Source organism: Henckelia pumila, chromosome 4 (genome assembly GCF_033568475.1).
Source record: "Henckelia pumila isolate YLH828 chromosome 4, ASM3356847v2, whole genome shotgun sequence".
NCBI lineage: Eukaryota > Viridiplantae > Streptophyta > Magnoliopsida > Lamiales > Gesneriaceae > Henckelia > Henckelia pumila.
In genome coordinates this window covers 30,867,775-30,889,953 of record NC_133123.1, presented here as the reverse complement: position 1 = coordinate 30,889,953, position 22,179 = coordinate 30,867,775, and the positions used below count along the sequence as shown (strand labels likewise).

Here is a 22,179-nt window from a genome sequence, read left to right as displayed (position 1 = left end):
TCACAGGTAAACGCGGGTAACTCCTGCACCCACAATCTAGATCGTGGCCACTATCCTGGAAATGCGGAGTGACTCTCTCACTCCAAGGCCTATAAATATCTGGCCACAGGCATTTGTAGAGGTATGTTCATCTAAAATTCCAAAGCACTATACTCATTTTTCCTAAAAGCTCACTCTATTTCTAAGTCTGACTTAAGCATTGGAGTGGCCCCGCCGGAAAACCTTCCGGCGCCCCACTAACGTGCTTTCATTCCTTTCCCTTGTGTGCAGATCATCCTGATCCCAAAGGGACAAATCACATTTTACACCTATTAGCCCGGCCATCACGTCAGGCCCACTTAACTACCCTGACAACCCGGGCCCCAATTTGATAAACCATCATCAGATACTATTAAAATGACAAAAGGAATAAAATGAAATAATTTTTAATAAAAAAATCATATTTTAACTACATATATCAAAATAATAGTAATTCATAAGTTTTTTTTATCATTAATATTTAAGATGTATCAATCATTATAAAATTATCAATATATAGTTTAACTAATTTAAAATTTTATTTTATAATAATAATTATTATTTTATTATAATAATAAGATACAATTATAATATTATTTTTTTAATTTTTATAATAGATAAATAATATTAATTATTATTTTCAAAATAATATTAAATAGTAATAATATTTTTGTAATAAGTAAATAATAATATTTTTTATTAATAACTTAATAAATAATACAATAAATAAATCATAATACTAATAATTAATATTACAAAAATATTATTATTAATATAATAATAAAATAATAACATAATTATTTTTATATATATTATAATATATTGTTATAATTATATAAGTAAGTATTAGTTTAAATAATTTAAATATGGAAAAGATTGCATATAAACATGGAAATGAGAGGTGTGAATGGTCATTTCATCCAAAATGGATGGATTGACTATTCTCATGTTCATGAGAATGATAATTCTCATTTCAATGTCAAAACAAGCATGTGTATAGAGAATGAAATAAGAATACTCATTCTATTATCACCTTATTTCCTTGTATAAGTAAATATTAGTTTAAACAATTTACGCGACATTGGAGGTTCAAAGGGGAAATATCATGCTCTTAATGTTTCTTTTATACGATGGAATTGATGATGAAAGCTAACAATTCTTATTTAAGCCAATAGGTAGTAAGGTGATGGAAGTTTTTCGCCCTGAGCAGTTTTATATCCAAATATCATATGATAGAAATTTTATTAGTAAGAATAATATGAGAATCAATAAGGTCATATTTATGAATTAAAATTATTTATTTTTTCATATTTTATTATAATATTCATATAAAATTTGAAATATTTTTTCTATAAGTACGCTAAAAAAACTCGTGTTGGTATATTAAAAATAGTCATTGAATTTGGAACATTAAAAAACATTTAAAAAATATCGTGAAATTATTTCTCCCCGAAATTAATGTTGACTAAGTATTGGATTAAAACATTTAAGGATTAAAAGTATTACGACAATAATGATATTATAATCAAAATAATTCTACAGTATCAATTTTAATTTATTTATCTTGTTTCGTTTTTTTCAAATTATATTTAGAGATCCTTCTCGTATGGGATTCGAGTGTACTATCCGTGATTCATTGGGTGATGTCATCTCGGCAGTGTGTGATAGTCTTCCTGACTCGTTTTCTTCGGTCACAGCAGATGCCTTAGCTATTCGTGAGGCTCTCAAATGAATTAAGGAGCTCAATCTTACAAATATTATTGTGAAATTTGATGCGCTCTTAGTCATTGATGCCTTAAGATCGGGGTTCTGGATGTTTATAGTTTGGGCTTAATATTAAAAGACTGTAGTTCTCTTGCTTTAGAACTACACTCTTATTCTTTTTATTTTGTACGTAAATCAGCGAATCAAACGGCTAATAGCTTAACTAGGTCGATTGATTCTTTGTCTGATTTTTTGTAAGACGAGTGTTCTCCCAGCTTTCAGTTATTTTTTTTGTAAGCGTTTTATGGTTATAAATTTTTATTAGCTTCCAAAAAAAATAAAATCTTTAGCTTGTCGTCTTATGACTATATTTATGAATAAAAGCTTTACCTTTTTAAATAAATTTACCCAAATTATTTGACATTATTCAAGTTCATTTATTTATAATTAAAAGCATGAGTATCCATCACATTAGTCTAAAAATCATTCTTTTGTGTTTAATACAAAGCTTATAAAATATCAAATAAAATATAGTTTAAAAAAATATAAACTATATTACTTGACTTAATATTTACAATATTTGATTTTTTTTACTAATTGAAAATTACACTATTACAAAATATTGTAGATATATCATAATAAAATATGTCAAAATAAATAAATTTATATAATAAACGTAAAATTTACCATGTTTATCCTTATTAATAAATTTTTTTATTGTTAACATAATAAAATTCAAATGTTACATAAGTTTAAAACGTATGACAGTCATTTCCGTTAATTTTGTGGTCAAAAGATAATAGTATGGATTAAATATATCATTTAAAAAAAATTAGGGACCAAAAATGTTACATAAAAATGTTTAATGACCAAAGCGTTTTAGAACACACGTATGATGACTATAACCATCATTTCCCCTCTAGAACATTCATTTTCTGCCATTATAATCTTCGTTTAATTCTCTGTGTAATCAAAGTTATTATGCAAATTAATCATTTTGGTACCGTTTGAAATGAGTGATAAGATAATAGATGATAGACAAAAAAAGATAATTTACTAGGATTCAAAGTATAAATAGATGTATGATAAATTATACAGTGTTTGTTTTGATTATAAAAGGTTGGATTATAATGTCTTGTTGGAATGAAATAGCCAAAATACCATTGGAAGAATAAATAAATGTATACAAGGAAATGTGAAATTTTTGTACCAAGTAAATTGGTTTAATGTTATTATTTTGATATATAATTAAGAAGTATTGACTACATTTGTATTTTTGTTATGTTTGAAAAATAAATTTATTAATGGATAAGGACGTAAACGTAAATTGGTTTAATATTATTATTTTGATATATAATTAAGAAGTATTGACTACATTTGTATTTTTGTTATGTTTGAAAAATAAATTTATTATGCATTTATTGATATAAATCGTTGAAAATTTATTTTGTAAATTTGAACTTTTCAAACAATGTTTAGTTTTTTTAGTAAATATATTTTAATTTTTTTATAATTAGACTTTCAAATTTAAATTATAAACTAGTTACATTCACACGCGCAATACGTATGTTGTGAAAACATGATTATTTATTATTATTGTTATTGTTGTTGTTATATTTTTATTTTTAATTAATTTAAAATTAAAATGGAGGCAAAAAATATATTTTAAATTTTCGTCTTTGGTTTCATCAAATCAATTTTTATTCAGTTACTAAGCGATGTTTTTTCTAATAATACAGTAAGATAAATTAGATTTTGATATTATGAGCCCGTTTGAATTTTGTAGAGATTTTTTAAAATAAGTGCTTTTAAAAGCTACAATTTTTGGCTTTTAAAAAAGCTCTACCAAAAACCTTGTTAACTGAAAAGCACTTAAAAAAGTGCTTTTTTGGCCTGACTTTTGAAACCAAACGGGACCTATATATAATATATTTAATAAACTAAAATATCACTATTATTATTGTGTTTTGTATTTAATTATTCTGTTAAAAAATAAAAAAAATCAAATCGGATTGGTTCGAAATGGTTAGTCGGGCTCGAGTTTGGTTTGACTATTTTATGGTTGATTCGGATTCTGGTTGATTCGGGTTCGGAGCGAGAACGTTTTGTTTTTAACTTTTTGTTTTAGTACCTCCCTCGATCCGATGCGAGTCCACAAGTAGCTGTAGGTTGCGCACTTCTCTTGGGTCGCCGGCCCTATTAAGCCTTCTCTACTCTGTGTTATGATTATGATTTTACCCTAAATCACTCACACTTGCATTCAAATTGATAATCTTCCTCTCTCGCTTTCACTTTCAGTTTGAATTTTGAAAGCCTCCTGCTCCTCTCCGTCGCGAGCCTCCCTCTCACGTTTTGAGTCGGTTTCCCCAATTTATCTTCTTTGTGTGTATCAGTTTTGTCTCCTATTCAGGTAGTAATTATTTCTTACGATTTGAAATTTTAATATTCAATTGAGGATTACCGTTTGTAACACTTTCTATGATTAATTTGGGTTTGGAATCTTTTACTCGTTTTTTTTAAAAAAAGTTTCAATGCTTGACGATTTGAGGTTTATAAACTGCTATATTCTAGAAAATCTATTTTGTAATATAAGGGTAGTGAAATTAGTTTAGATTTACGAATGTGAGTGTATTTTTTCTGGTTGAAAAACCGATTCTTTGCATTTCTTATTCAAAGAGGCGATGAAAAGTGTCTTTATTTCTAAATCTGTGAGCAAAAGCTCTCTCTTACCTTTGTAAGAAAAAGCTTTTTAGCTGCATAATTGTATTTGTTCAATGTTTATGATACGATTTTCATTTGGGTCCTGTTTTTCGAGCCGAAGTCGAGCTTTAGACTGAGCTTCAAATGGGCCATTATTCTAGCAGTGGCTCCAAAAAAGCTGGAACTCAAGCTCAAAAATTTGAATTGAACTCGAGCCGAAAATAATTAAAGTTCGAGCTCAAATATGTATTTGAATACGGGCTTGAACATTAAAATTTTCCTAAAGTTCGGCTTGATTCATTTACGACCTTAGTTATATGGTATAGATACTATTTAAATAGCATTTTAGTTTCGGCATACTCTATCTATTTGAGATTTATTCTGTTTAATGTGTTCGTATATGATGTTTGTTGTGGCTTTCTTATTGTTCTGTTTCTCTAGATTCTGATTAAAAATGTTATTTTTCTCTTACTTACTTACTAGGTCATTTTTGTCTTAAAAAATCTTCATAATGTTTCTTGACAACCATAAATGTATGCATCAGTCCTGGGCGCTGAATGCAGCATGGATTTTTTTAAACATTTTGCTAATATGGGCCATTAACTCTAGTAATAGATCCCATGTAATGCTTTCAAATGGAATATTAATCATTTTGTGTAAATTTAGAGGAAAAAAAAGTTATTTACAACTATTTAGATTGAATTGTTTCACCCACTTGTGTTTTGTGAAGGCATCTTGGTGTTTTACTAAGGACAATGTTGAAAAGGAACACGAGGCTGAAGAAAGAGTATCTTTATAGGAAAAATTTGGAGGTCAAAGAGCGATTGCTCTATGAGAAAAAGAGAAAAATCCGGGAAGCCTTAGCAGGTTATTGTTATTTCTTTGTTGATGAATAACAAACAGAATTAAGGATTCTCTTTATCAAATTAATTTTGTCCTTTTGACCTTTCCCCTCCTTGTGAACAGAGGGAAAGCCAATTCCCACTGAGCTCAGAAATGAAGAGGCGGCCCTTCGCCAAGAAATTGATCTTGAAGATGAGCATACTGCTGGTATTTATCCTCCTCTACAATCCACATTGGTGAATTTGCTCATTGTTTTGTTTCTATTTGATTTTTTGTTATTCTGTAAAGTTGTTTGACTACACCCAATGTACATAATGATAGCATTTCCTCACATGTCCACAACCAGGCAATTAGTTTTGTTGCACATTATGACAATTATGTGATTATATGATGGCATGTAAGCCTTGGCTCGTGATTTTGATGTTATTTCTCAGATAATCTTGTCATGTCACTTATCAGGAGGATCCTCAAAAGAAATTGTTAATCATGAGCCTATCAACTAAATTCACAGAATGCTATGTTCTTGATGTTACTTCCAGGGAAAAATTGCCTATGTTCTAAACTGATGCATGGATTCTTCATTACTTGAATGCAGTTCCCCGTTCAACCATTGACGATGAATATGCTAACGCAACCAACAGAGATCCTAAGATTTTGCTTACAACATCACGTGATCCTAGTGCTCCACTTACACAGTTTGTGAAGGTGGTCAAGTTTGATTTTTCCAAAGTTTTAGCTGTCACTTTGCACCAAAAAATGCTACCTTCTTATCGCCTTTGGTTTTAGTTTCCTTGCTTGTGTCATGTGTTCATAGATGTTATGTCTGTTACTTCAGGAATTGAAGTTTGTCTTTCCAAATGCACAACGAATGAATCGAGGTGGTCAGGTTGGTGTATTGTTAAGCTTGTCGTACTTTGCTATTTTTCCTTGCTCTTTGGATGCATCGTTCTATCTTTAATGAAACCCATTAGAGCATAGAGGTGATAAATTGGCATCCTTTTGATAGATGGTCTAAGAAGGACAATTGCTATTGACTGATTATCTTAATCATTCTTTCAGCATTATTGCTGCAATGCACAAAAATTCTGGAACTCCAATTTTTTTTTATTTTATGTAAAGCTTTTCTATTTAACTTGCATGCATAGAAACTGAGCACTAAAAGTGCACAAATTAAAAGAGTTTCTTTGGTTTCAGGTGTTATCTGAGATTATTGAAACTTGCAGAGCTCATGATTTCACAGATGTTATCTTAGTCCATGAACATCGTGGTGTACCAGATGGTATGATCATAAGCCATCTTCCTTTTGGTCCTACCGCTAGCTTTGGATTACTCAATGTGGTTAGTACTATACTTTGTTTGACATACAACTTTTTATCCTGTTTCCATGTGATATTGTAATCTAGCATTTTCTCGTAGGTTACAAGACACGACATTAAGGATAAGAAAGCTATTGGAACAATGCCTGAGGTTTACCCGCATCTGATACTTAACAACTTCTCTACTAAGGTTATCTTTCTTTTTCTGATTCTTTTTTTTTCTTGCCTCTGTTGTCTCAGCTTGAGATTTGACTCGAGCAACTTGAACCTAATGAGGGATCGTGCCTCCGCTGTTTTAACCTGTCACTTAACAAGATAATCTTAGTAATCTTGAATGATTTTTGGCTGCAAACTTGCGGTTAGTCAGATACAGAATTTTGAAATTTCAAAATCCATCAGCTTTCCTATCTAATAGAACTGTGTAAAATTCGTGCTCAATATGCGACCAGATATTGTGTATCATAACTATATTTGCACCTCTGTGGGTTTCATAGCACTTTACTGCATTGTCATTTGGATACATCTGTAATTCTTGTAGACTTTTTAGTTAACTTTCTTAATGGGCATGATCCTTGTGTTGACTACCTTATGTGCATCTTGACTTTTTTTTTATTTTTTATTTTATCACTTGGCCTTATCTTCTATTTCTCTGACTCTCTCTCAACATGTGAGAATATGATATGTGCATGCACATGCTTGTTTTGCAGGTCAATATTCTTTCGTGTTCCCACAAAGCCAACAATTGAATTGTAACGATTATAACACCTCCAAAAGTTTGTTAATTTTAATGATTATAAAACCAAAAATTATGTTGTGCACTGGACTGCTGACATCAGGTTTCTTAGCCAAATTGTGCCAGAACTTTCTGTTGCCTTTAATCTAATATGAACTTTTTATAATATACTTGTGGAATTTTTAATTGTCGGTCAAAGGACAGCAAACATTTTAAAGCATCTATTTCCTGTGTCAAATTTCTGTTTCCTTTAAGCTATTATGAACCTTTTATAATATTTGTGGAATTTTCAATTGTTGGCAGCTCGGTCAAAGGACCGCAAACATTTTAAAGTATCTATTTCCTGTGCCCAAGCCGGATACAAAGCGAATTGTGACTTTTGCAAATCAATCAGATTATATTTCATTCAGGTAGTTATCTTGTGAAGCAATGTTCCACCAACTAATCTTTTCATGGGTGCTGTAAGTCTGGTGAAATCATGCAGGCATCATCTCTATGAGAAGCGTGGAGGTCCCAAGTCGATTGAACTGAAAGAGATAGGCCCCCGGTTCGAAATGCGGCTGTATCAGGTAAAGTAGGTTCAGTCTAGATACAAGACCGGTCAATTCGGATGAATAGAACGTTGTGTTTGTTCAACCTATAATTATAGGGTGTTCCCAAACTGCACAATCAGAACCATTGCCACCATCTCGACCGAGCTTTTTATAAAAAATTCATATGATTTTTAAAAATTCAAAATTTGACTACTCTCTTTGACTATTGCCCAACTCATCTAAACTCTGGAGTCTGTCTTAGCTTTGTAAAATTTTTATTCATCTCCAACATGAAACTCATTGTGATAGAGACCATTAATCTTAATTCGGGTGTTGTCATTCAACCGTGGTATACTTAACATTTTGCTGATATTTTTCACGTTGCAGGTTAAATTAGGAACGATGGAACAGGATGAAGCTCAGACTGAATGGGTCATCAGGCCTTTTATGAACACAACAAAGAAGCGCAAATTTCTTGGGGATTGATAGTTCCGATGTATGTGCTTATTTATTGTATGCCAATTGCCAACTTTTTTTCTTGCACCAAAGAAATACAACGGTAACTGTATGTTCAACAAAATTTTGTCCGGGTTATTTAAATTTGGTAAACCGTAAAAGCTTAGTTACTTCTGCCATGAAAGGTCCTTTAGTGGTCAGTATCATATCGTGTTGGTTGACATATTTTCATCTTCATTATATTTCATCATGTGGCTTACTCGGAACCTTTTCCTCTCGGTTGTTATTTGGAGTACTAGAATTTTTTTTTTCATGTGGCATTTTTCAAGTAAAACATGATTACTTGATCAGAAAAAGAAAGCAGTAAACATAATTAATTAACATGAGAGAGGAAAAATTACGCCATTTGGAGACCTAAAATAAGAGTCAAGTTTAGTTTAAAAAATTAAAAATAAATAAGAACCAGGTTTTGAAAAATGAAAAAAGAACTAATTAACACAAGTGGCACATTGGCAGCAGCTTCGCGATTAAAATTACATTAACAAAAAAAGAAGAAGAGAATACTACACTTCCTACCTTCAGCAATATTCATCAGAATATTCAAGCAGAGAAATGGCACATGAAGCAATTTTGTAACTTTAGCAAATACAAGGAACATGGTGAAAAATGGTAGCCTATCTGCATTCCGTCTCCGATATGGGAACGGTCCTGACTCGATATTTATCAAACTCACCAATAGCAGCAACTGTATTTGATACAAATATGTCTAATTCTAACAGTCGTCCACAAAATACGTAGAGAGCACAGTTACACAGTAACAAAACCTTCTGTTAAGTTAATGAGATAAAATGGCCCATATATACACACAAAAAGATGAAAATTATAAAATATTAAAATACAAGAGAGGCCGTGATATGAATATATCGATTTTGTACCAGGTGGTGTTGGTAAGGAAATCAAGTGTATTGCTAGATAACCTCAGCCAAATGGTGAAGGAACAGGTCCGGCAATTGCATCTGATCTTTTTATGCTTCCCATTCCACAGATAATGCAGCCGGGACTCGACACAGCTGAGAATTTAGCACCACAAAGATCACAGACATCATATCCAATAGTAGATAGACGGCTCAGTGTGGCGGCACAGAATTGGGATGGATCTTCCAATGGATCTATGGACTTATTGGACAAGCCTCTCTGAATGCATATGTCGATTAGGCTTCTCAACTCATCTTGCTTTCCTGGAGGTGCTTTTGATAAGAGTAATTCGAGCATTTGCTTAGAATAGGCATAGTTCTGCACATCCATGTTCCTTTTTATGGCAGTTCGAATGCAATTTATTCTGTGCTTGGCAAGAAGAGGCAATGAGCCCAGATGACGCGACAATCTAGCCATCTCATCTTTTGCGCTGATTGCACTGGGACCTTGAACTTTCTGCAGTCGGTTGATCTCCTGCAATAACATAGAATAGTTAAAATTGTCATTCACATGAAAACACTTAAATGGATGAGCAGGTTCTTAGGTAGTGTTTGGAAGAGCTTCTAGGAAGTAGGAAGCACTTATCAGCTTTTATTTGACAAAATTTTGAAAATTTTGTTAAGAGAAAGCTAAAAAGTGTTTTGTAGAAACTCTCCCAAACACTATCTTAGTACAAGTAGATGAGACTAGTTCGCATGATTTTTGAAGTAGAAGGATCACTTGGATTTAATGCAAAACCTCTGGGAACAAAATGACAATCATTCTACTCTGACTCTATCGAACCCAAAAAGAAAGCTACAGCTTTCTCTGTAGTACCAAATGACAGGACAAACCCATGCAAGTGTTAACTAGCAACAATTATTTCACACAAAATTTTGCTTTGACATTACTTCAATGAGTCAATTGGTCAAGTTATAGGTGCATCAAGTCTATGCGTGAGAGGAGAAAAGGTTTAGTGAAACTTCCGAGGGAGGATGTAAGATGATAAAGGAACTAAGCTTCCTTCGTCATACTTCTTTTAAAGTTTCAACATAATTGCTCTTTGCACGAGGAAATAAAATAATAGAAAAAAATTGACACTAAAATGAGTGAATCTCGGTAACTCTCAAGGAAAATAGAACCATAATAACCTGAAGAAGGGTGACGGCAATCTTGTATTGGGCACATATAGTAGCTTGTGCCTTAATGTCATCTCCACGAGATTGATCCTTGGCCAGAGCAAGGAAAGCCTCATCGAAGCAGGATAATGCATCTGAAAGTTGATTCTGCTCCAGATGCACAAGTCCAATCTTGAAACAGACTGCCGCAGCAGCACCACGGGGGACCTAGATTAAAAGGAAACCAGAACATAACTGAGGAGTTCTGATGCGCCCAAAACAAAATTCTACCATCTAAAATATTAGAAACCCAAAACATATAAATAAATGAATTTCCGAGTTCAACAAATATCTCGGAGCTTCCACATACTTTAACTACAGATTTTATAGTATATCCATTCACTGGAGTATTATAAGCCGAGGGTGGAGAGAGGGTGCCACATGGTAAACAAGCCACAAGGACAATAAACTGGAGGTCAGTTAAGGCCTAGTCTCATCTAAAACATCTCCTCGAGGACATTCAACCAACCGAAAATAATGAAACAGGGTGATGGGGGGCAAAGAGAAAAGAAGAGAAGAATGAGAAGAAAAGCAGGTATCAACACCACCCTTGCACATAAATATAAATTATATAATACAACAATGTCGATCAAATTCAGTTGTGAGATGGCCAAGGTTTTTAATTAAGTTATGGCAAAGAGACAGATTCACATGCACAACCCTCCTAAGACAACTTTTACATGCACAATTAAGGGCTCAGTCAAGCACAACAGTTACAATATCTATGTTCAAGATATTAAATAATTTTTTTCTTGCACGACATTAGGAAAAGGAAAGAAAGAGTTTCACCCATTTTAAAAAAGATAGGACAGCATGACATAGCTTATGGTTCTAAAGATTTTATTTTATTTTATTTGGATAGGAAATGATGCATATGGTTTTAGAGAATTAACTTTAAAAGAAAACAAATACTACCTGTCCAGGTCGCACAGCCTTCGGAGGAGAAGCTGATCTTTCAGCAGGTTTTGCAGATGTTTTGGACCCAGGAGCTTCAAGCGAACTGAGATCAAGGGGCTGCGTAGAGACTGGAGCTTGTGACATCAGAGTGGGTGGCTGTGATGGTGCAGCAGGTTGAGGCACAGAATGTGGAGGAATACCTCCATCTGGAAGCCCAATAGACTCATGCGGAACTGGTTGTTGAGTGACTTGAGGGGGTACACCACCACCAGGCAGACCAATATCCACGGCAACTGCACTACCCTGGGTAGCAGGGACCTTGTTGCTTTCAGTACCTTGAGGATTTTGATCAAATCTTGAGAGCAATCTCCCGGCAGGAGGCAGTGATGCTGCAACCTGAAGGGATGATATTGTGTTCTGGAAAAAGTCCTCTGGTATCGGCCCGGCTGTAAGTCCAACACCAGGACCCATGGAAGTAGGCTGTAACACAGGTGTTGGATGGACGAATGCATCGGTGCCAAACATATCAGCTGGAAAAGAAGTATGAGCTGCAGCAGTTCCACTGCCTGTAGGAGCTGGTTGAGGTACAAGAAGCCCAAGATCTGGTGATGAACTAGTTAATGATTTGGTCCTACTAATTGGGAGACCCAACTGCTTCGTGGCTTCTTTAATTTTGCTAACATCTACTTTAGCAGACTCAACTGGTTTGTCTCGGATTCTAATATGTAGCCTTTTGGTTTTTGAAGTTCCTTCCTCATCACTGCTGCTACCATCAGCAGCAGAATTATATATTGACTTTTTGAATTCTTCTTCAGCTTTTGCCTGTGCATCTACAGCACCGGAACCTGCAGGCTTCTGAGAGAGACTTTCTAGTCCCATCAAGGAAGCACCTTCAGGTGTCCCCTTGGATTTGTTAGATGTGGGGGAAGCAAGCAATTGCTGAAGCCCATTTGTCTTGATTCCTCCGGTTTTAAATGTTTTCACCAAGCTATCTTCTCTCACTTCCACAACATTCCCTCTTCCTTTGATCAAACCTAGATAAACACCAATATGGTCTGTAACAATGGATGGGATGGTACCATCGTCAGTTTTCATGTAAGGCATGACCTCAGCAGCCAGTTCCCACTGAGGTATGTCCTTCAAGTTTGTGGCTGTTTTAATTTCCCAGTTTCCCCCACCCCATTCGGATCCTTTAGGAACCATACTTTCAGCAGCGAAGTTTGCAAAGATGCCTTGGGTCCACCCAGTCGAGCGAACTCTCAAAATCCTCTCACAATATCTCCTCAACTCTGAATTAGTGCCCTCTTCTTCCAACTTTTGGGCAAGACGCCGCATTGCACTAGGGTTAAGATGGCATATAAATATATCGAGCATACTTTCAAAGTCTGCTATAACTTCAAAAGTTTCTTTCGCACTGTCATACTGGCCATATCTGTAATCAAACAAGCCATTGGCAACATCATAGAGCGAGAAGAGGTTGAAACATAAAAATGAAGATGAATAAAAGCCAGAGAGCTGAGCTTGTGCTGCATCCAATGAATAGAAAGATTAAAGCTATCATATTAAAACAAAATGATTCCTGGGTACGAAATAAATATGATGCATAATAAAGGCCACATTTTCCGTGTTTCAAAGTTTTCTGGAATACGACTTTTACAAATGCAGGATTTTCTGGTGTTTGCCGTTTTAAAACACTTGATTCCGGAAATATCATAAAATATATAATAGAAAATCTAAAGGTATATGACTTGCGACACAAATCTTTCAAGTTTTACCAGATAAAATCAGTGAAAAAAATGACTCTGTCACCACCCACTAGAAAACATTAATACTTTAAAAAAATGCAGGCATTGAAATGTAATTATCAACAACAGTTCAAACTAAAGAGCAGAAAATGTTCTAATAAAAAAAAACTCTAGAAAATTCAGAACAACAGACAAAAAACTACAAAATCAATTTTTTTTTTCCATTTAGCTAACTTAACAAAACCACTTTTCAAGCATTGTCAGGATCAAAGATACAAAGAAAATTATTTACGCAACGTATATGCATGCAATTAGGTATGAAAGGACTTCAAAGATAAGCTTCAATTGAGTGTTATCAAATTGATAGCTGTATGATTTTCATAGGCTACTAAAGCACATAACAACACACCTTATGCATGCATATCCCAACTGGCGGAACCGATGGAACAAATGTGAGGTAGGGGGACATCTAGGATAATCTCTTGACCGCAAGAATTCGTCTTTCAATGCAGACAAAGCAGTAGAAAAGCGAAGTGCTTTGATTGCATATTCTCCTCTCAACACCTTAATGTAGACACAGAAAGTTGGTTAAGAACACACTTAAAGTTCTCCGACGAAAAAGAAGTTTAAAAAATACCTGAGTGAATTGTGGGCCTGATTGTGACAGCGATACCGCAAGATCACCACATACTGGAGAGCCTCTGGCAAGAACATCAAGTGATCGAGGAGTAATGCGCAAGCTATCGAATCTTCATTAAACAATCACAAAATCTGTCAATCAATAAACTTCCACAAGTGTGGAATATTAAACTTTTGCAAGCAAAAGATAAGAAGTATGATGAATACATTGTTTCACCAATCACATATTAGCACCATAAGTGCTTATACTGCTAAGGCATGTCTATAAGCCAAGAAAAACAACCTTGATGTTATTTGATATAGGACTTCTGACAGATCAAGCTTCTGCTCAAAATGTTGTTGCATTGTAGAAAATCCAACCAGAAGAGGTTCAAGTAGCCCAACAAGACAACTTTTGATCTCATATTTCTTCTTTTGCCTAACATTTACATCAGTAGGGCTTGCAAGCAGAAGACGGTCATTCAGAGCTCCAACCAGCACTGTACTTAAGTACATCGTAAGGAGTCAGAAATAGGGTGACAAAAAACTCAAACTGGCAGTCAAATGCAAAACAATACACAGACAGAGGCAGCTAAGGACACCTGTTTGGGAAAAGCATCAGATCTTACCTGCGTTAGGCATACTGATCGAGAGTATGGTCCTCACTTTTCCATCCCAACCAAGTACATTAATAGAAGTTAAAGTAGAGAATAGAAGTGCGGGTCCAAGCCATAGGAGGGATCTAAAGTAATCACAAGTCAAGGGCCCACAAGGGTATAAAAACATCATTAATAAGAGAAAAGCTACAGGGTACAAGTAGAGAAGGTAGAGAGCGAGAGACGGGAAGAGTTAAGAGACAAGGATATTGAAGGAACTCCTTTATCAAATTTTGCAGAACTGCTAGCCAAAATGTCCAAATCTGCTGTGACAATAAGCACTCGTTGTGTGGTCAATATACCTGCCACAAAGCCCCTGAGTGTCTCTTGCCATTGTACCTGACATGAGAAGCTTTCATCTTTTATCAACACTTTTTACATGTGGTCAATAGAATGAAGAGAATATAAAATAAACATATTCAAACTTTGGAAAGCTGGAACGGTAATTAGAAAAGAAACACTTGCACATGTATCCGTCAAAATTGCATGCTGAGCTAATACAAAAGCACTTAGATGGAAAAATCAGTTTTATCAAATTGTATACCTAGAGAAAGGAGAGAAAAAGAGAACCAGACAGAAATTCTATTCATGAGGATGTTTTAAAGTCAAAAAGCTTAAAATCCAGAGCAGCCAGCAGTTGCTCCTTAGATTTGTAATGAAAAAAAAAATTTAAAAAATAATAATAAGACAACCGCTACATTTCACACAGAGTCAACTAATTGACAGCAGCCATTTGCAAGTTCTTATAATTTTCACACGGAAAATTCATCAGCAAGTCATCCGGTTAGATGGAAGTTTAACTAGGACAATCCTGCCTCTACATGTTTCTGATGCAGAACTGAAGCAGTAGCTTTGAGGAACACAATGAAACAGGTCTGCTGATGATATGCAACCTTAAAGAAGATGGGACCAGCCATAAGATTATAGATTCGTTTTCTGTAGCTTAACAGTACTATTCGAACGACTACCTGAAGTACAGTTTCATTTGCCTTCAATTTAATGAATTTTCTCCCTTCAGCTTTCGTTGAGATGTAATGTCCATCAGCATTTGAAAGGCGGTATCCTTGGATGAGTTTAACCAAGCCAATCTGGTCCCCTTGAGAACAAAACATCAAAGTTGATTCTACAAAAGCAGAAGGTCTGGATCAAATTCTATTCAATCTGTTCAAGCACATAGATAAATAACAACAACAGCCCATTAAGCACCTAGAGGCGTAGAAAAGATACGATCAACATCACTTTCGAACAAAAATGACATAGGACCCTTGATAGAAGCAACTTCAGAGTCCATGGCATCATTTTTATTAACTGATCCATTCTTCTCAATGGATTCTTGTGAAGCAGCTCCCGGTAACATATACACCGAAAGTCCAGTCTTATCCTCATCAAGAATAGCAAATTGATTTTCGTTAAGACCAATGAATGCTGCATCTACACCTGAAAAATTTGCAAAAACAGAAGCATATGTTTATTGCACAATATAAAGGCACAAGAATGGCAAGCAAAACCCAGGAAAATACCTTTGACATTGGTAGCTTTACTATTCGCCAACTGGGAATCAGTGTTTTCCCAATACAACACAACTTCGTTCGCAGTACCACTGAACTCATAGACTACAAGAAACATGTGTTGCTTTTTACTGTATGCCACATATTTTGGATGGAATTCTACATTTCCAGGGATCTGAAATTGCAAGAAGGGGTTAGGTCAATATCCTCATTGATTTGGTCACAATTTGATGAAAAAATTAAGATTCAATTGATTGAATTTTACCGAATTGTAAAGCTTCTTGTATGTATTTTCCACACCAGAAGTGAGATTATAAGCCACAAGATTTGCTCCTTCGATATAAAAAGCCCTGATGGGATAATGAAGAACACGGTTCTCTTTATTGAAGAAATTTAGCTCCAGATGAAAAGGCTGCCAGATTAACTTATTAGAGATGGCCCAATCTGCATTATAATATCTAATATAAGTTTAATCTGCTATACTGGATAGCTAATTACCTGGCAAATAGGGAAGTCTCTTAAATGATATTTAGTATCCAATGCAGTGATTAGAGGTAATCTAGATATTGGAGAACTCTTTGCATTGCCTTCCATGAAATGCTGCAACAACCAGATAAGGTTGATAGTTAAATGATATTTAGTTTTACAAGTACAGAAATTTTCTCATTGTAACTGCTAATCTGTGTTTTTCTTATAATGGCGAACAATTTTCAAAACATGAGCTCCAATGTTAGGGATCATGAATTGTCCCCTGACCTTTAGCTAAATATCATCTGAACAAGGGACCTTTAACTAACTATCATCTGAATATCAAGCATGAATATTTCTCATGCACGTGTATGTTGAGGTACCAAACTGATCCAAACACAAACTTATTTCATTATGAATAAAAGTCTAAACCTAAAATTTAAAATATATCAAGATTACATACTCCCACATCCTAAACATCAATAAAAACTGGCCAACAAGTACATCATGAGACAGCATATTTACGTACACTGTAAAGAAAAGCCTTCCTTGCTATGTCCGAGATTGTTAGCTGGCTTTGGCTGATGAAAAGATCAAATAAGGGTTAATAATGAATGTCAAAGTAAAATATTCTGCAATCCAAGTCCATGCATCAGGATGATATTTGACAACACATCGACAAAGTTCAGTCTGTAATTCAGTTAATTTTACTTCTTGAAATACTCTACCAAGATGGTATTTGGTATTGCCACCACATAATTGATAGTGTTATATTTTAAAAACTTTCCTCAACTATAACTGCTCAAGTCACAATATAGCAGGAATATAATGAGTAAATGATCATAAGCTAGAAACTCAATCCTTTAGATACTAATTATTTAAAGTGGATAAACAGATTTAATAGGGCTAGTGTGGGCACTGCATGTCATCCCTATCATCCAATCAAGCAGCCATTACCTAACACCGAGAGAGAGAGAGAGAGAGAGAGAGAGAGAGGTTGATAACTAAGGCCAATAAATCATCTTGCAAACAGGCAAGAAGAAAACAGAGGAAAATATTGGGAATAGATACAGGAAAAAGAATATAAAAGTAAACCAACCAATTACAAAGAAGCTGGATAGAGAACTTACAGAAAAATTTAAAAAATCACAGGGAGGGATATATATGTAAAACATAAGTTCAAGCTAGAGCTAATCTTTTTGCGACAGACATATTCAGTATTGATGGTGATTCAATGACTGGAGATTGTATCGAGGAGCCACATCAAATTTCCAGACTCACCCTTTCATATGATGCTCTTGCAGCTGGGCTTGCAATTGGTGATCAGCTAATACACCAGATGAACCAAGGGAAGCAAGTTTTTCCTTCAACACGGACGCTGTTTTACATGTCAAAGACATCAAAATAGGAATCATTTTACCATTCAATTAAATTTAATACACTTTTCACAATTGAAATAAATAAAATAGTATTTAAAATCTCTGAATATGAATTTTCAGGCTTCGCTCCTTTAGACCTCAAATCAGTATTTCAGGCTTCAGTTGGTACTTGATGACTTTATATTACCCCCTAAGAACCTTTAGAACTAAAATCAGTTATAATTCAAGAAAAATAATGCTTTTGTGTACACGCATTTCCCAAGCTAAATCCTACCACACAATAAATCTAGCCCAATTGAAAGTTCAAGATAAAAACCTAAAACAGTTCAAATATTTTCACTCTTTTCTTTATTGAACAAACTGCTAGGTATAATAACCCGGGAGTTGACTCTCTCAAGAAAAATAGGTTCATAAATCAAAATCAAAATCAAATTCATTATACAGAGAGGTACCCAAATAACAAGAAATATCTGCCATGTCATGCTAGACAAAATATACTATCGGCACCTCATCTGCCACAAAGCAAGTAAAGATAAATATTATTAAGCAATCACCTGATGATCCCCTTGCACTTTGCAGAACAGCAAAGAGTTGTTTCCGGCCTTCTCTAGTATAAGCAGCTCTGTTTTTCCTATTATCTCCACCAGCCATGCTCTATAGAGAAGCATACAACCGATTTATGATAGTTAACTAATCTGAATGTGACCCACATCTAAATAGTACGATGATGCTTACTGAAAAAAGAAGTGCTGCTAAATTCAATTTTGGGTGTACTTCCAAAGCCCTAATTCTTGGGAGAGGATAAACGGCTTCTCCCCCTTGCTGGGAAAGAATACGAGGAATATCCATGGATTCAATAGCTGCATGATAAGATACAAGCAGAATAAATGAGATTATTTGTGCGTGCTTAGCTAGCAAATAATTGAAGGGAGAGAATACTTGCTAAGAGGAAACGGATAAATGTTTACTAATCATCCTTAAAATTTTTAATAATCCAGTAAACTAGTTGAATAAGATTACACAAAGAACCATCAAATTTTGATGGATAAGAAAATCTCCCGTGTTACATATAATCATGCAAATAGTTTAGAAGACAAACAAAATTTACCTAATAATCTAAAAGGACGCATAAGAATTACATTGAAACAACATGTGCACGGCCAAAAGGTAGAATTAAAGATAGGACAAATACCTCCCAAACTTCTAAGTCACATCAGATACAGAACACTGGACTAGAGCAATTGAAAAATCATCACAGATAAGTTAAGTGCTCAACTAACCTGCAGGCTCGAAAAAGTTTACTTGAGTTGGAGGTCTATTAGGATTCACAGTTACACGAGTTTTCCACACTTGAACACTTCCATCTTTGGACAAAGTGACAAGAAACCTCAACATTGGGAGCCAAGCAACTGAGGTGATTGGTTGTGAACCGACTTGTGTACTGTATTCCAACCAAAGAGCATAGTTTAAGATGACACAATGCACTAAAATACCAAAAACAATAAAGCTGCAACATAAATTGTGAATAAGTTTCCTAAACTTGAACAAACAGCATAAGATACAAAAAATAATTAATGAAGTGGAACAAGGACATACTGCAGAATTTGCCACCAAGTAGGATGACGTTGGACATAATTGATGGGATCAAGATATAGGCAGTAAATGTTTGACAAGGGTTTATAAGCATGCAATTCATCAATAATAACCAATGATACTAGGTTTTATCTCAGTTAAACAACTTGTGAAAATAGTCATAGATGATATAATCATGTGTAAAGAAAAGGGTAGTGTACGTATACATGTTAGCTTACATTCCAATCATCATAGGCCTCTCGGTGGATACATCCCATGCCAAAAGTGTACCTCGTCTGTCACCGACAAAAATCCATTCCAATGTCGGATGAAATGCAAATGCTCCAGCACCCTGTAGCCTGATGGTATTATCAACTGCAAAGGAGTCAATATATTATTAAGTTCGAATCTGAAAGAAAAATCAATTATTTTGAGAAGTTAAATTATCATCTGCTACAATGTGGAAAAAGGAAATATGAACATAGAAGTATTGTTCAACTCTTACGTTGTAGGGTGTAATGAACAGCATATGTGTGGATATTGTAAGCTCGAATCAAACCATCTTGATAAGCCACGTACTGGTACATGCGCGGGGAAGAGTAAGCTCCATAAATTTTGGGAACTATATCATAGATACCAGAACTAACAAAGCAATTTTATACGTCAAAATATCATCTTAAATTAAAACTCTTACCAAAGCTGGAAGGCGAGGATGACAAGCAAGATTGACGATGGGTTTCTTCAAATCAGTCTTTATTTTTGTCGGGGCCTTCCCACCTTCCACAGTTCCAACCACTAGGCAATAATAATGATAACAATAAATTCAATCCAGGGGCCTGACAGACTTCGAAATACTTGACATAGTAAATGTAATTAAAAAAAATATGCAGAGCTGCATAATACTTGAATTTTTATTAGGGCTTGACCAAATTAGAGGTAACAGAGAGAGAAAAAGATGTATACAACAATAATTATTAGACCCTTGTTTCTTAAGATGAACAAAGGTTATCCATCACTCATGCCACCAACTGCATCTCACAGTAACTAAAAACTATCACTGTCAGATTTGTCATCATATCTTCAAGCACTGTCAAACTGCCTTAGTTTGTAAAAGAAAGATAACCACCTCCCTCCCACCCTCCTTCCGTATGGTTTCATAGAAGTAAACACTCCAGGTTCAAATATAAAAAATAGATTTCCTTAACCTTACCCCAACCCCAAACATGGATGCCAAAAGAATAGATCGGCTTAACCTGTTACACTCATTTTCTTATGGAATCCAAAAAACACTACAGGTTGAAGAGGAGTCAAGGCAAGATGGACTTCAGTGTCAGGGGTAATCTGTTCTGTCCTCTTTTCAGGCGAATGCAACACGCAAGTTTGCTCACTGTCAAAATCACAGGATCGAATTGTACAATCCTAAATATAAACAAAACGAGTGTCATCCACGAGCAAAGGGAGCATATCAATTCTTATTAACGACATGAATTGAGATGTAAAGCGGTAAGTCAAAAGAATAAAAATAAAATGCACATTGAGACACGGATACGTAAAAAATGGACGATTCGAAAGGAATATAATTAAAGTTCTTTTATCAAACAAAAATATATAGAACAAAAAAATGTTAATCCATAATCTACTTGATGTAAGTGGATGCTTCAAAAAGCACATCCGGCGACTGGCGAGTTTCAGTATAAACAAGACTCTGGTATGACTAAGTTTGAGCAATAACAAAATTTTGGAGAAAGAATAAACCTTTTTAACCATTGAGTCAATGACACAAACATCAAAACCGGTGGTAGTCTAGCATTCATGAATTTGGAGAAGAAACACCCCCAACATCCACCCGGCAGCAAAATAAAGAAAACGACAATAATTGCTATTGCTAATTTCGACAAGAAACAAATTTCAGTCACCAAATTATAACAATAGTATCCCTTTTCCTATATCGAGTTTAGTCAGGGCAACAAATTTGGCATCTGTTTATTGTATTCATATGCAGAGTATTCAATTTAAGAAAGAATGAAGGTCCAGCGTGAATCATTGATCCTCTTAATCCCCTCTCTTTCAAACAAATCCGGTGTACTGTGAATGATCAATGACGGTTTTCTATGTCTCACCCGAACACTGGCATTCGACGTAATACCAGTACTTTCTCACTTCACTGACATATTAACTAAAGTTCATAATTAAACAGTTACGATTATTGTGGAGTATAAGATTGAGCACTAACCTCAAGTATAGCAATCAGAGAATGCCCACCAACGGGATTATATGCCATGCGTACAACAGGTGAACCAATGTCCACAGATGCAATCTTGCTTCCGGTGTATGCATCAAACTCTACGCACACATTCACATTAATAAAAATTATTTACAAACTCCATGCCTTTACTTTTTTAAGAAAAAAACTGAAACTTGGAGAGGGGAATCACGAGTATACCAACTATACAACTGCCTATGGCGGCGGATACAATTGCCTGAGTCGGGTGAAATGCAGCGGCGTGTGGTTGTAAAGGCTTGGAGCTCCGATCCGCATGTCGGAGATCCAAATGTTGAACCGTCGCCCACTCCATATAAAGATAGTTTCAGCTATATATTATAAATTTCAAGTCCGCGTACTCAGCAGCTGTCGAATCGATTGAAACATGTACACGGAACTACGAAATCATTCCAGGTACAATCAGATCATTGAAGAAAGCAATTTCAGAAAACTGGCCCAGAGATCTCGGATCAATCGGAGGAAAATTGAAGTACTTTGGATAATTTGATCGGATTTTGAAGATTTCAGCTAAGGCAACACGATTTTTGCTGAACATTCAAATGAAAATAAGAAAGAAAGGATGAATTCCGAAGGAAAAAATTTAGAAATGGAATGGAGCAGCAGAGTCGTGGAAATTA

At 34.8% G+C, this 22,179-nt stretch overlaps 2 protein-coding genes across 2 annotated transcripts; one reads left to right on the top strand and one right to left on the bottom strand.

Moving 5' to 3' along the window:
* Window positions 1–3,867: 3,867 nt before the first annotated feature.
* Window positions 3,868–8,509, top strand: LOC140864822 (uncharacterized). The gene is made up of 10 exons (XM_073269208.1): window positions 3,868–4,132; window positions 5,153–5,289; window positions 5,389–5,472; window positions 5,861–5,970; window positions 6,101–6,151; window positions 6,460–6,603; window positions 6,682–6,771; window positions 7,618–7,724; window positions 7,799–7,883; window positions 8,235–8,509. The coding sequence occupies exons 2-10, from the start codon at window positions 5,178–5,180 to the stop codon at window positions 8,331–8,333; spliced, it is 882 nt and encodes a 293-aa protein (XP_073125309.1). The 5' UTR covers window positions 3,868–4,132; window positions 5,153–5,177; the 3' UTR covers window positions 8,334–8,509.
* A 414-nt stretch (window positions 8,510–8,923) lies between these two features.
* On the bottom strand, window positions 8,924–22,172 carry LOC140861910 (uncharacterized). Its single transcript, XM_073264912.1, has 24 exons — window positions 21,722–22,172; window positions 21,512–21,621; window positions 20,532–20,697; window positions 19,973–20,073; window positions 19,784–19,856; window positions 19,518–19,653; window positions 18,987–19,147; window positions 18,442–18,566; window positions 18,261–18,360; window positions 17,609–17,705; window positions 16,857–16,908; window positions 16,358–16,459; window positions 16,125–16,271; window positions 15,872–16,034; window positions 15,558–15,788; window positions 15,320–15,474; window positions 14,562–14,690; window positions 14,325–14,442; window positions 14,000–14,195; window positions 13,715–13,826; window positions 13,487–13,641; window positions 11,351–12,764; window positions 10,409–10,603; window positions 8,924–9,752 (listed from the first exon to the last, which is right to left on the bottom strand). Exons 1-24 carry the CDS (start codon window positions 21,852–21,854, stop codon window positions 9,282–9,284), a joined length of 4,842 nt encoding a protein of 1,613 aa, XP_073121013.1. The 5' UTR covers window positions 21,855–22,172; the 3' UTR covers window positions 8,924–9,281.
* Between the last annotated feature and the right edge of the window lie 7 nt (window positions 22,173–22,179).

Excerpts from the sequence above, each read along its gene's own strand:
- LOC140864822 (XM_073269208.1), top strand. The coding sequence starts at position 5,178 with ATGTTGAAAAGGAACACGAGGCTGAAGAAAGAGTATCTTTATAGGAAA. Across the intron at positions 5,290-5,388 it reads AATCCGGGAAGCCTTAGCAG|AGGGAAAGCCAATTCCCACT; the intron begins GTTATTGTTATT and ends CCTTGTGAACAG. Across the intron at positions 7,884-8,234 it reads TCGAAATGCGGCTGTATCAG|GTTAAATTAGGAACGATGGA; the intron begins GTAAAGTAGGTT and ends TTCACGTTGCAG.
- LOC140861910 (XM_073264912.1), bottom strand. The coding sequence starts at position 21,854 with ATGGAGTGGGCGACGGTTCAACATTTGGATCTCCGACATGCGGATCGG. Across the intron at positions 16,272-16,357 it reads GAGACTTCCCTATTTGCCAG|CCTTTTCATCTGGAGCTAAA; the intron begins GTAATTAGCTAT and ends TTAATCTGGCAG. Across the intron at positions 16,035-16,124 it reads ACAAGAAGCTTTACAATTCG|ATCCCTGGAAATGTAGAATT; the intron begins GTAAAATTCAAT and ends TTGCAATTTCAG.